Below are 14,494 nucleotides of genomic sequence, written 5' to 3' on the forward strand. Positions count from 1 at the left end.
GCAACACAAGCTTTACATATTTTATCGACATATTAATTTTCTGTAGTTGTATATCAGAGACAGACATCTTCTTTGTTTACACGTACTGAAGTAACTTTATAATTTATCGCAAGCAAGCGGCATACTAGTTTCGTCTTCACTCAACTATGGCATCATCTTAAAGGCACATTTTATCCTTAACTCGTGCGTGTTATGCCCCGAGAGAATGTATTTTTCTTTCGATAGAGCGACCACATTTGCAAGCGCTGACAATGATATCGCAAGCATATTTCTTGGGATATGGCTTTGTCGACACTCGTAAAATTTATTTTGTATTTTAAAATGTCTTCTTTTCGTAGATATGTGGAATTATTACTTGTCTAGTAGCTTTATCATTTCTTGGCAGAAATCGCATTTATTAGTTTAGATACAAACGCTATACCTTAATATGTAGAGTGTATGTATAAATCCCCTTAATTTCAATTCAAATGAGCTATCATAAAGTCGCAGATATGCTTTAAAAATGATATAAATTTTACTGCTAAATGCTAAATTAATAGATGAAATGTTGCCCCACAACTCAAAATTCCACTTACACGCTTTAATTTGCCTTTTTGCTTTGTCATCCTTCTTCCAATACTACGTTAGAGTTAAAACATCAGTGTTTTCATAAGCAGGAGAGAGCGTTATTACCAATAAAATACACGTATATGAACTGTACCGAATAACATCTCTACGTTCCATGTAAAATAAACCGATTGCAGTGTTAGTCAAGAGATCACTGTACAAGATATCACTTCAAACTCTTACATGGTTGGGCGTATTCGTCTCATTTGATTGATATTTCACTGTTTTGGGGTACCTATTCGACTCTCTTTCAAGCACACCACATTCGGCTGCGAACACAACCTTAAACTTCCTTGATTAAACCTCTCTGGTTCTCATCAGTACGTTATATCAGGTGTGCACGGAAGACATGATCTTTAGATGTTGTAACATATGCATCTTTGTGCCGAGATAGCCATAGTACAAGGAGCGACGCCTTTCTCAATGGTAAGTGAGATAGAGATTTTTTTGCGAGTTCAACGTCATTTTTCGGCACTTATTAGGTTATAAATGGCGGCCAGTTTTGTTGTTGTAAGAAGAACCCAGACAAAACCAAAAGGTGAGCGCCTTAGACCACTCGGTCACTTGGGACCGAGAGAGAGAGAGAGAGAGAGAGAGAGATAGAGAGAGAGATAGAGAGGGGGGTGGGGAGAGAGAGAGAGGCAGTACATTAAATCTAATGAGTAGAACGTGGCAAATTTAAACATATAAAAAGTCGTGACCTTTCTGCATCGGAACTGTTTATTAGATATAAATATGTAAATATAAATGCAGGGCTGGGCTAAAGTATGCACGTTTTTACTTGCTACCTTTGTAAATATACAATGGATATCATTATTTTAGAAATCGTATTATTTATCTATCGATTTAGACAGTCTGACATCGAAACATATCAATATTTGTATGTAAAGTGCGTAAATTTATTACGCCGATCAGTGGAGATATACCAAACTAGGTACACGGCTATTATCAGTTTAAGATTAATACACAATATATATTACTTATCTACTACCCAACCTTTGATTGTATGTAAAATGTGTACATTTATTTAGCCTATCAGTATAGGTGTAGAATACTGTATATAATGCTGTTATCAATTTTGTATTAAAATATTATATAACACTTATCAACAACCCCACCTGATAATTTTGGGTTTGATTTCAATAAAGTATGACAAAAACTTTAATATCGACAGCATCTTGATGAAGGACTCGAGATGGTCTATACATCTATATATGCCAAAACCTCACGAACTTCTATTTAGCAATGCAATATATAAATATGTTGATGAAGGACTCGAGATGGTCTATACATCTATATATGCCAAAACCTCACGAACTTCTATTTAGCAATGCAATATATAAATATGTTGTTCAATTGGAAATAACTTAAAGTTATTTAAGTTTTTTTAAAAAGTGGTATTAAACATTTGCTTTGTGACTAATAAAAAATGTATGCAGTATAAGCTAAATTATACACTCTTTTACACAAGAATGGAAGTTGGGATCATAGGTTTGAGAAAGGAATTTAATGGGAGGAAAATGTTATTTTGGTAATTTGTGAATTATATGTACATGAAATTACTCATTTGGATTTTTCTTGATTTAATCCGATGCGTTTGATTGTTCGTAGTAGCTCAGTCCAACAGATTGCTTTTGACTTCTTAATTGCTGTGTCCAATTTTGAGCTATGGAAGATCTCAACAAAAAGGGACGATAGAAGAGAAATGGGCTCTTTCCATTTTGTTACCATGCCAATCTAATACTTGGAAATTCATTTTAATATTTAAATCATTTGGTTCTCAAACATATTCGATGTTGCATACCTTGAATGCAATTAACCGTTTTTTGTGTTGCGTGTCATTTATTAAAGATAACTGTAGTCTGGCCAGAATGCTTAAATTTCATCTGTAGATGTGCTTCAAAATATGTTTGTTGTTTTAATGTATTCATACATATCGCATCTTTTGCTTCCAGAAGTTTATGATTCCTAACTGTTGTCAGATTTGAGAACGCTTTAACTTTGTCTGACCAGCATGTCTGTCTAAGTTTGAAGTGTACGGAAAGTTACGACTGGTTTATTAAGAAAGACTGATCATTGGCCAGTGATTTTAATGATACCACCTGTTTAGGACCATCTCAAGATAAGGGATATTAGTCACACGATTTCTTCCCTTGTATTTTAGGATATGAGTACGGTGTATTTACTTGGCTTTTTGCATCGCTTTCGCTATTATGTATTTGTCATATCCCCTCTTTGTCAGGTATTGGGTTAGGTCTCTCACCTCTCAGTCATGTCATCAGAGCATATTCTCCCGATTCTCCCTATTATAAATGCTTGAGGGGGGGGGGGGCAGTGCCTCGGGTGGCAGCAGCATGGAAGAAGTTCTGCTGTTTTCAGTTCGTTTGGAATAAAGTCTGTATAGAGCATGTTTCCATCAGAGTTGTGTTTTTCTTTTTTTGTGTCGAAATATATTTTGTTCATAATTTTGGGAGTGAAGGTGATCGATTGATGGAAATTATTGGCTTGCATTAAGAATTCCTCTAGCTTTTCCGACTCATGTTGCCAATTTCAAGTCCACGTCGTCAGTGAAAAGTACCCATCAGTGGCGTCTCTAGATTTGGTGTCACCCAATGCGGTAACTCATGGTGTCTCCCCCATGGACCTCCTTCCTGCAAAGGAATTGATTTTTTAAGACAATCATGTGCGGTAACTCATGGTGCCACCCCCTGGACCTCCTCCCTACACACAAATTCAAATATTCTATAGACAGTCATGTGCGGTAAGCCATGGAGTCACCCCCAAAGTTGCCCTCCTTCCTGCACAATAATTGAAAAATGTTGTAGACAGTCATTTTGGTGTCAAGCCCTCTGATGGTCTCACCCGGTGTGGTCCGCACTCCCCGCACCCCCCTAGTGACTCCACTGGTATTCATTGGTGTGGGATATAGCTTAGAAAAACCTGAAGTTGGTTTTTTAATCGGCCCATAAATCGTATGATGGAGTCCTCAGTTTCTTCGTCACTGTTTCGCTTATCTGTAGGCAGTTCCAGCCATTAAACGTCAAGGTATTGAGCTTAAATGGATTCGTTGCATATTTATAATTCGTTTATACTAGGATCCCTTACGTGCCTGTATTCCAGCGTCTCGTGGAATAATGGAATAGAGAGATGTTACGTCTGATGAGAGACGAATTGTTTTTGGTGTTGATGGTTGACTGGTCGATCGTGTTTTGATGGTAGGAAGGTAGTGTGTGGACACGGGGCCTCGTGAAATATTCAAAATATTCAGAATTTGTTTTTGTTGTTTAGGTGATCATCATCAGCAAATGAGATGCCCCACCCTCGGATTTCCTGTTTTGTGCATATGAGGTAGAAGATTAAGTCTTTCTGGATTTATTTATCAGCGGCAACTTATTCCATAGTCTTTTGGTCTATAAGTCCCTCTTGGAATATTTCAATGAGTCGTTGCTTAGTTCCTTGTAGAATCTGGCGTCAGTCGGCTGTCGTTCTACTTCATTTGTATAGTTTTCATTGCCAAAAACAATGACCACTGTCCCTTTATTGACCTGTGTGATTATATTATCATTTAGTAACATTGTGGTTTTAAACGATACAATCCAAACTAGAATTTCCAATAATTAAAAATGGAAGATACAAATTAGGAAATAAGAAGAAACCTATTTGGCGAATACTTAAACGCAGAGGCTAAAATCAATAAAAATCACATTCGGACAATTTCCTGTTCACTTAAATGTTCACGTTATCCAGAATATTTTCCTGCTATTTATTTGCTCTCATCAAACTCACAACTTCATCATCCACTATACTGTAATAGAAAATTGCATTTAAAAATGCAAATATATACAGTAAATTGCTCACGGCTAAACCGAATGGCAACGTGATCAGATAGATTCCTAAGTTCTAATTGTTTCTGTAACACTATCCAGCCAAACTTAATGTGCATTCTGTAAAGTAACTACATGATGTTGTGTTTAGTTTGCTTGCCCTTTGTAGCATTGTGCCCTTGACACAAAATCCGTAAATGTGGGAAAAAAACTGTTGAACTGGTTTGACATAGTTATTCACTGTTGTTCGTCAGTTTACTTTGGTACATGCGATTTTAGTGACCACATTTTTTCTTTAAGGTCTGTTACTAGCTTGTTTGTATATACAATATATACATTTGTCTTTGCACGGGAAAATGTGCATATGTACAAAATAATACTGCAAAAGTAGCATAGTAGGTGCATTTTTGCTAACCTCATGGAAACTTCTGATGCACCGAATTAAACTTTTATCAGTTCACTTAAAAATATCGTTGAGTAATTGATATGTGTTTTGATATGGCATGGTAAGTTTGATATGAAATCTTTGTCAGATTCGTGCGCCATATTAAACTAATTTGTGTCCCTCATTTGGGAGAAGTCTCCTGATGTAGCTATAGTTAATGTATTCCACACACACACACACATACACACACACACATCCACTGTAAAATATCTTTTATGTCTGCAGGAGTTGAAGGAACCACTTATAGTGGTTGCCATCGACTTTGGAACCACCTATACGAGCTGGGCATGTTCAATGAGTCACGAATATCAGGAGAATCCCACCAAAATACATGTCCGCCAATGGATTGGTGGAGAGCATTTCTCACCGAAAGCTCCCACAACCGTTCTGATCAGACCCGATGGGAAGACCTTGGAGGCGTTTGGTTATGAAGCACAGGATAGATACGCTGAACTTGCGGAGAAAGGGGAACATAAACTGTGGTATTGCTTCGCAAGATTCAAAATGAGGATTTTTGAGAACAATGTAAGTATTATCCTTGTTTAAAGATTGACATTAGCAAATCTACTTTTGCCTCGATTCCAAACTATGTAATGAAAATGAATAAAACAGACATTCAAATTTGATGTACAACAGGACAATCGATTGCGACACGTTGTAGGATTATGAAATAGAAATATATTCTGAAAGAGAAAAATTTAATTCTCACCTTTTGCAACTTTTTATCGGGTGAAAAAAAAAAGTACACATAAGTCCTGAGACGTTGCTGTTATGTCTTTTAGTACCCGGGTAATTAAACCAATCTTTGGATCGGGGTAATTTATAAACTTTAAAGGTTTGTGGTTTTCCTCAGCAATACTCATAAAACGAAAAGTTAAGTCATGTCTCTACGAGATATATCTTTTTCTTGCCATAATGAGTATAGAACCCCTTAACGAAATCATGCCATATGATCATGAAAATCCCTTAAGTTAATCGCTCCCAACCGTATCGCCCATGTTTTCAGTAGTTAGAAAGAAACGTTTTCTTCCAACAAATGTAGATGGAATAAAGACTATAAATAGAAATAATGATATCAGCTTTACTCTTTAGGTTTTCTAATTTTTAATGGAATTGTTCTGACAGGATAATAAAATATAAAATACAAGCGGTGCACTGAAATTATTAGGAAAATCCTCTTCTCCTTTTACGTAGGACTTATCCCGACAGACTGTGATTGAGGATATAACTGGCAAGCCGCTACCAGCCATAACGGTATTTTCCAGAGCTATTCAATTTATGAAGGAGGATTTTTTGAGTCAGTTCAAAAGCAAAATAGACGGGATCATGCAGGAGCATGATATCCGTTGGGTGTTAACAGTCCCTGCGATATGGAATGATGCCGCTAAGCAGTTTATGAGACAAGCGGCTGTTACGGTAATATAACAAATATTACATACATACATACATATATATATATATATATATATATATATATATATATATATATATATATATATATATATATATATATATAATTTTTACGGTATCATTTATATGCCGACAATTATTTAAATGTCCAGGTGCTTGTATGCCCATGTGAATGGTAGATACATTAGGTAATTAATTACCCATTTTAATGATGTGCGAGGGCTTTAGGTATGTCAGACAAAACACGTTATATATACCATTGTAAGTCAGCAGCAAAACAGAAGCAAGGAAAGGAACTACAAGAAATACATTAAAATTAAGTAATAGCAAAATGTGAAAATAGGTGATACCAGCTAGGGACAGCTTACGTCTCGATATGCGATACTGATACAATCTATATGGAATGTTGCTTGTTTTATTGAATCATCCTTGTGACTCTTGTTCACGACTTGCAACAAACACAAAATTCATGTATAACACTACATAGTACTAATTTTAACACAAAAGTAACTAAATGCTACATACATCTCAATGGATCAACGATGCACATATTCATATAAAAATTAATGTTCCATTTGTAATTAAAATACATATATAAACTAAGCGCATTCCATTAAAAATGTCAAGTCTTAGGTAAAGTCAGTAGCAACATATTCGGTGTATTCAATATATACAGCAGTGTATTCGATATCCGATGCCATTCTAATACTTAACACAGTGTATTCGATATCCAATGCCATTCAGAGAGAGAGAGAGAGAGAGAGAGAGAGAGAGAGAGCGTTACCTTGGCAATATCACAAAATGGATGCAACGAGAATGTCTACTGTTTGTCATTTATATTCAACAGGCCGGTATCAGAGATCAATACCTACGTATAGCACTAGAACCAGAAGCGGCTTCCCTACTGTGTAGCTATCTTCCACTAAAGAAATTCACAAAAAGCGGATCACAGTCCACTCTTGAAATCTTCCAGAAGGGGTACAAATATATGATCTTGGATGCTGGAGGTAGTTCTGTCTCATACCTATCTGATATGTTTGTTTGTGTTTATCTTTTGCAAAATAATTATGCTGCATTTTGTCTTCGTCTATGTTTTCTTTTGTCAATCTTTATCTCTAGCTGTTTCTCTCTGTCTATCTTAACGTCACGCTCAAACAAACCTTAAATCATGGCACCTATACTTGGTGTATATCAGCTTCATAATCGAATCACTATTGTCACCATCGTGACCATCGTGTCTGTTTGTATTATAGCTTAGACCTGACTGATATCCTTTGAGTAGCCCAAAGTTTTAAACTCTAGAATGTTCTTTGATATTTTCATGATTAAAAATAAATGCCACGTTAAAGTTAAATCTTACTTTTGATAGTTTGTAACCACCTGATAACTGAAGCAATATATTTTTAAAACAAACATCACATGGTTGCAGGTGGAACAGTTGACATAACAGTCCATGAGGTACTAGGCACTGGTAAGATGAAAGAACTTCACAAGGCAAGTGGAGGAGCATGGGGAGGCATTGTTGTCGATAGCGCCTTCAGGAAATTTCTCGTAAAACTGGTTGGAAATACTGTTTTCCAAAAGTTCTCAAGGGTGAAGACTGAGGATATGATGGACCTATTCAGAACGTTTGAGGTTAAAAAGAGAGAAGTGCAGCCTAAGAAGGATTGCACAATCACCATAAGGATTCCCATGTCCCTTATTAATATTTTTCAAGATGAAACTGGCAAAGTGTTACAGGACACCATAAAACAAACGGAATTTGCAGAAAGAGTTAAAATTATTAACGACAAAATCAAATTGGATGGAACCTTTTTCAGGGAATTCTTTTCCAAGCCTGTACAGAGTATAACATCTTTTATCCGTCATTTACTTCAAAACAAGAATCTGGAAGGAGTCAAGTCCATTATAATGGTTGGTGGATTTTCCGAGTGCCAAATGCTACAAGAATCCGTCATGTCGAGCTTTCCAGAAATCAGCACCATCATTCCACAAGATGCAAGTTTAGTTGTACTAAAAGGAGCCGTTATATATGGCCATCACCAGGATATGATTGTGGAGCGAGTGTGTAGGTACACCTATGGAATCGCAGGGGCAAAACCATTCATAAAAGGTGTACATAAGGATGAATATATGGAGGAAAGCGACGTTGGTCAACTTTGTAATAACATTTTCATTAAAATTGTTGAGGTGGGCCAACACGTAAAATTGCACGAGCGCCAAACGGAACGATTCCTTAACCTAAACACCGATGATCAAGATACGTATGTTTTCCCTGTTTATGTATCTTGTTCACCATCCCCTACTTATGTTACAGATGTTGGCTGTAGAAATCTAGGAAGTGTGACAATCGCTGGAATAGATACATCTGTGCCTTTGAAGGATAGAAAGGTCGCAGTTAGCATGATTTTTGGTGGAACTGAAATGGAAGTGGAAGCCAGAGACGTTCACACAGGCCGAAAATCAACTGTCATTTTAGACTTTCTCCAGTGATTCCTAAGAACACTGAACATCATTTAGAAGTTTTATATGTGAGGTTCACTTAAAACGTCCGTGAGACACAATGCTACATGTTTAAATGTCAAGTAAGTCATCATTTTCGAACAAAATGTTCACATAAATTGGAGACAAATAATAAAAAAAGTTGCAAAAAATTAAACAATGAGGAATCTGCGAAAGGGGGCCTGTACTGTTAGCCAGACAGGATGTCATGGATATATACAGGGTGATTTCCAGTGAATTGCTTGGCACACGTGCGTAATCTAATTGACAAATCAGTGTGGCGCATAGGCATGACCCACCAATAATTACTTGCAGAGCACATGATCTTACTGTTACAGAGTGTCGATATGATAAGACTTGTTGTTGTGGGGTTTAACGCCATTTTTCAGCACGATAGGCTATACATGGCGGCCAGTATTAATGGTGGAGGAAGAATCTGATAAGACTTGTGCCCGATCTATAAAAATTATTTTCAGAAAGTAAAGTAGACCAAATTAAAATCAGAACAATTATCTGAACACACAGCATATTTATAATCTGGGTAAAGCGATTATCGTTTCAAAAATTCATATGTTATTGGGTTTAATCAAATATCATTTTAGCCCATTACCGAAATTATGTATGAATGTGGTACATTTTGGCGGTGAGAAGAAAATCGTTTTAAATGTTTATCAGGAACACTGTTAGTCAAACATTTATTTCTGGATGAAATACCGCATTTAGCATTTTTTTTAAACATAACAAAACGTCTAATTAGTATTTGTTTTATTATGTCCAATTATCACATAAATAACAATGAAGACAGCAGTTCTTTAATAATGTCTAATGTAAATTTAAACTTTTTTAAAAAAATTCAGAATGAAATAAAATTCCATGCTATATCTATGGACAATCTTTATTTCATAGTTCTACTATTATAACTCAATACGAAAACCGCGGCATGTAAATATTTATTTCGTGCAAAGTTTGACTGACTTGTTTGGCAGGACAATTAACATTTGTCGTAATATTATTTTACAGTCACATTTTTCAATTCATTATTAACGAACACAAGTGATAATTATCTCGAGTTAGATCAGAGATTATTACACAACTGAGAACATGTGTTTATTCTATGGAGACATAATTTTTTCTCTTCATGCATCATTTTATAGACACACACACGCGCACACACACACACACACACACACACACACACACACACACACACACACACATATATATATATATATATATATATATATATATATATATATATATATATATATATATATATATATATATATATATATATATATATATATGTGTGTGTGTGTGTGTGTGTGTGTGTGTGTGTGTGTGTATAAAAATTGTCAGTTAGCGGAGTTACATTTTTCATAGTGTTAGGGCAGCATGAAATGGTTTTGTAATTTGCCCTCAGTCAAATTTCTTAACTTAAGGCTATGATGTGACCCTTTCATTTGTTATATGTTATATTAATTAAAAAGTTAATTATGGTTGCAAACTAGATTTTTTGGGCTTGTGTTGTTCTTGAACTGATGAGAGGCATGTACACTTCTTATATTTACATCACAGTATGTAGACAGTAAAATACAAATTGTCTGCTAGGAAGCTGAGCAAACCAACTACAGGAGTATACAAGTGAGGATCAAGACCAGAAAATTATTTCATAAACGGTCATGATGGCAACTAATTTGAGTTGCATTAAGTTGTTTAACACACTATGCTTTTCAAAATTTTTACGGTGGAGGATGAGAGAGATTGCTTTTATTTGCACTGAAAACATCACTGTACGTCGAAAAATAACTTTCGGACGTGAAAAATGCATGAATGCTGGTGTGCAGAATTCATTATCAATTTGTCATGCATGGTGAATGTAATTCTTATGTTTAGATTGTTATAGCTGTCTAAAAATATGAACATTTTGGCAACATTGCTGTAATTAAAGTTTTTTTTAAATTTAAAATAAATGAATTTCAATATTAGACAGGTTGCTGCAGCTTATAATATGTGCATAACAACTGTCCCATGTGCCCTTGATGCATTTGAATTTGTTTTAGATTCTTATCTTTATGATAAACATTGGTACCTATTGTGTGTGTGTATGTGTTTGTGTGTGTGTGTGTATGTTAGTGTGTGTGTGTGTGTGTGTGTGTGTGTGTGTGTGAATTTTAAATAGTAACCTATATATTTTAAATCTATCGGTAAAAGAAAGGTGATTAAATACAAAGTTAAAAATTTGTCATGGTCTTCATAATACACCCTCAGTTTCATTGCTCGAATGTTATACAATGTTTTGCTTTAACTTGGCATTTTACTTACGTTATACCTATTGTGTACGTGCCATCTGCAACAAAATGTATGGCAAAGATCACAATGCGATGGATAATCAGATTCCGACGTTGCTGCTTTAATGTATGTACAAGTCACTGTAGTTCTGGTCAATTTAGGCTTTTTCCCCCAAGCAATGATATAGCTATCGCATTTGTCATATAGGGAAATGAAAATCTTAGGGGTGGGGAAAGATTAAAATCTTATATCTTTTAACGATAAACTTTTTTTCTATTCGTTATGATTTTGTTTCTTCGGTATATTTCTCTCTTCTGATTATAGAGTCATTCTTTTTTCGGCGACAGAAATGAAACATTGCGAGACTAATTTCATTAGTTTACTCTAATTGCCATAAAACAGTCTAGTCAGATTTTGTTTTTGGAAAAGCATATTTCATGACATATTTGTTTTCATTCCATCTGTCTAAAACTCAAGTATTGTACTAGAAAATTCTGCAAAATTGAGAGCTATACAATTTCAATAATTGCTTTGTCAACGATGATATAATCTGCGTTTTTACCCTATAATATGTTTTCAAAGTTTTAAAAAGATCTGGTAGTAAATAAAGTTTGTGTTTATCGGTTCTTTAAAAAATGTGAGCTGAACCTTAGGTTAATCTAAACTTCCGTTCATTTTATCGATAAAGAAATTTCTTATCATTAAGGTTCAGTCACATAACATTAAAGGATATATATATGTAGTGCATCAACCGATTCGTTGATTCATGGAGTAACTAAATTATTTTTTTCCTGCCATACACTTGTATGGCTATTATGTTTGTAATATATTTTTTCTCTGACGGAAGTGATGTAGTTGACTGAAAGCAGTCACTTGTGATTCCTGGTAGGCTTTTAGAAAAGAGGCTACAGGTATCCCCACGCTTTAAAATCGTGTGGAAATCCATCAAACTTTGTAGTGTTTTCCCCTTGTGATAGGTTAAGTCTTGGCTTCCTCCCCATTGGGTCCCGGAGGGGAAAAGGGGAGATGTGTGGAATGTTGAGAGGGGCTTCGACACTTCAGCATATAAAAACTTCAAAACACTTTTTTATTTGTGTGACATGTACTGTTATAATTTACGGTTTTGCAGTAGGTTCTAATTCTATTTCAGCGGCGGTTTTAGGGCTGTACGAGCCCGGTACGAGATAAGAACAATAGGCTTCCAAAATCTAACTTCTATATTACTGAAGAAATTCCGTGAATTATTTATAGACAAATACAGGTTTATTTTCAAAATCAAATTTATGTTCTAATAATCTGCTTTAATAATAATTTGTTTTAAAAAACTCCAAAATTTTCGCCCCTCTTCCCGCACTGAATTCGGGCTCCTCTCCTCTCCATGTCTCTCGACTGTCCTGCCGCTGGTTTCAGACAGCCTAGCAAACGGCAAAGCAGCATGTGTAAATACAATGGAAGTTGTAGCTGCAGACCTGCACACATGCAGTTCAGGGCATTGGGTCATTTTTAACTGGACCTAAGCAGCAAATGAACTCGACGGTCCAAGGCGTGAATGAGCAGATACTTTTTAAGATCACACTGCTCACCTCCGAAAAAGTGACCAGACATTGTCTGCTTCACCTTAACTCTGCTTTGGGGCAAAGATGGGGCTAGCAAGACAAAAAACAACTTATGCGATCACGGTGACGACAAAACTGGGGCCACCAAGATACAAGACAAGAACAACTCATGAAAAGATCATGCTGATAAAAACTGATGATACCAATACATAACACAGAACGTTTTGATGAACATACTTACAAAACTGGGGCTACCAATACACAATGCAAGAGCAACGTATGAGATGGTCATGCTGACAAAACTTTGGCTATCAATACACAACAAGGAAGAACTTACGCAATGACCATACCGACACAACTGGGCTTATCAATACACAAGGCAAAGACGATGTATGTATAATATCAGAAATAAGTATGGTTCAACAAAACTGTATATTGTGGCTACATTTAGAATATAGGACTTTCTGTAACAGGTGCTCTATATTTCTAACGTGATCACTGATACAATAGCCTGTTTAACATTTAAACAATCAAGCATTTTTTAAAAATCCCTTAAAGTTAACATTCCTATTTTTGTTAGATTGATTTAGTGTTTTCAAGAATCTATGTCGCAAGTGCAACATGAAGAACGCAAATACATAGTTAATCCTCGTTGTCACATAACTATAGTTTGATTCGTAATTATTGACATGAATTAGTCAATGTTGAAGACTATTTAAATACGTTCGCACTATGCATTGTATTGTTTGCAGTAAAATCGGTAGTGATAATGAATTTATATGTATTACTTATGTTCCTCATAGGTGTATTGCGAAACTATCTTAAAGTTAAAGCAACTGGGAAGTCCCATGAAGAACGCTTAGAACTGCATTTATCTTTTGCAAAGCTAAACCTCAAAACCATAATTTGGATTGTATATGATCTTTGGTGATTTAAGAAACGCCTTCTTTCTATGTAATTGATTAATACTGTAGCTGCTCTAGCTGGTTGTAAAAATATTTTTTTTGTATTTTCAAAGATGACAAGTTAAATGAGGCGCGTTTGACAGTACAAATGTCCCTGTTGAAATGCCAAATCTTTGACACTACAAGTGTCCCTGTTGAAATGCCAAATCTTTGACAGTACAAGTGTCCCAGCTGAAATGCCAAATATTTGACACTACAAGTGTCCTTGTTAAATTCCAAATCTTTGACACTACAATTGTCCCTGTTGAAATGCCAAATCTTTGACAGTTCAAGTGTCCTTGTTGAAATGTCAAATCTTTTAGAGTCCAAGTGTCCCAGTGTCCCTGTTGAAATGCCAAATCTTTGACAGTACAAGTGTCCCTGTTGAAATGCCAAATCTTCGACAGACAGTACAAGTGTCCCATTTGAAATGCCAAATCTCCCTGAAATTCAGTACAAACAACTTTCATCAACCAAATGCAGAATCCATTACAGTTTAGAGTGCCATCCAGTGTGAAGTAAGAACAATAATTTTTTCTTGATTCTCTACACACACACACACACACACACACACACACACTAATTGACTCATGATTACAAGGGTTATGGAGTTAAGGAAGAATCAATCAATAAAGTCACCTAAATAAGTCAATTTCTGTAGATTATAGTCCAGTGTCTGTAGATTATAGTCCAGTGTCTGTAGTGATTTCGTTTTGCCTCATAGCGTTTGATTACCAGTTTATATGCGTAGGATTATATCTGTGTTTATGTATGTATGAAAAGTATCCATCCTTAGTCTAGTTGTTCATCTGTTTCATTCTTTATAATATATATCAAAATGTCGTACAATGTTTCTAAATTTAGAAAAATCATACAAGTCAAAGAAAATATAAGAAACGGCAAAAATATAAGTCGCAC

The 14,494-nt window shown here is 35.5% G+C and overlaps 1 protein-coding gene across 1 annotated transcript; it reads left to right on the top strand.

Moving 5' to 3' along the window:
• The first annotated feature begins 750 nt into the window (after nucleotides 1-750).
• Nucleotides 751-9,954, top strand: LOC149775049 (heat shock 70 kDa protein 12A-like). The gene is made up of 5 exons (XM_089943263.1): nucleotides 751-1,032; nucleotides 5,101-5,400; nucleotides 6,070-6,291; nucleotides 7,133-7,292; nucleotides 7,715-9,954. The coding sequence occupies exons 1-5, from the start codon at nucleotides 979-981 to the stop codon at nucleotides 8,776-8,778; spliced, it is 1,800 nt and encodes a 599-aa protein (XP_089799389.1). The 5' UTR covers nucleotides 751-978; the 3' UTR covers nucleotides 8,779-9,954.
• Nucleotides 9,955-14,494: the final 4,540 nt, after the last annotated feature.

The sequence above is a fragment of the Sinohyriopsis cumingii genome, chromosome 19, assembly GCF_028554795.1.
Source record: "Sinohyriopsis cumingii isolate HCF-2022 chromosome 19, ASM2855479v2, whole genome shotgun sequence".
Taxonomy (NCBI): Eukaryota; Metazoa; Mollusca; class Bivalvia; order Unionida; family Unionidae; genus Sinohyriopsis; species Sinohyriopsis cumingii.

What these genes read in the sequence shown, in the direction of transcription:
- LOC149775049 (XM_089943263.1), top strand. Translation starts at nt 979, where the DNA reads ATGCATCTTTGTGCCGAGATAGCCATAGTACAAGGAGCGACGCCTTTC. An exon ending in GAGCGACGCCTTTCTCAATG is followed by an intron (nt 1,033 to 5,100) that starts GTAAGTGAGATA and finishes TTATGTCTGCAG; the next exon opens with GAGTTGAAGGAACCACTTAT. An exon ending in TATGATCTTGGATGCTGGAG is followed by an intron (nt 7,293 to 7,714) that starts GTAGTTCTGTCT and finishes ACATGGTTGCAG; the next exon opens with GTGGAACAGTTGACATAACA.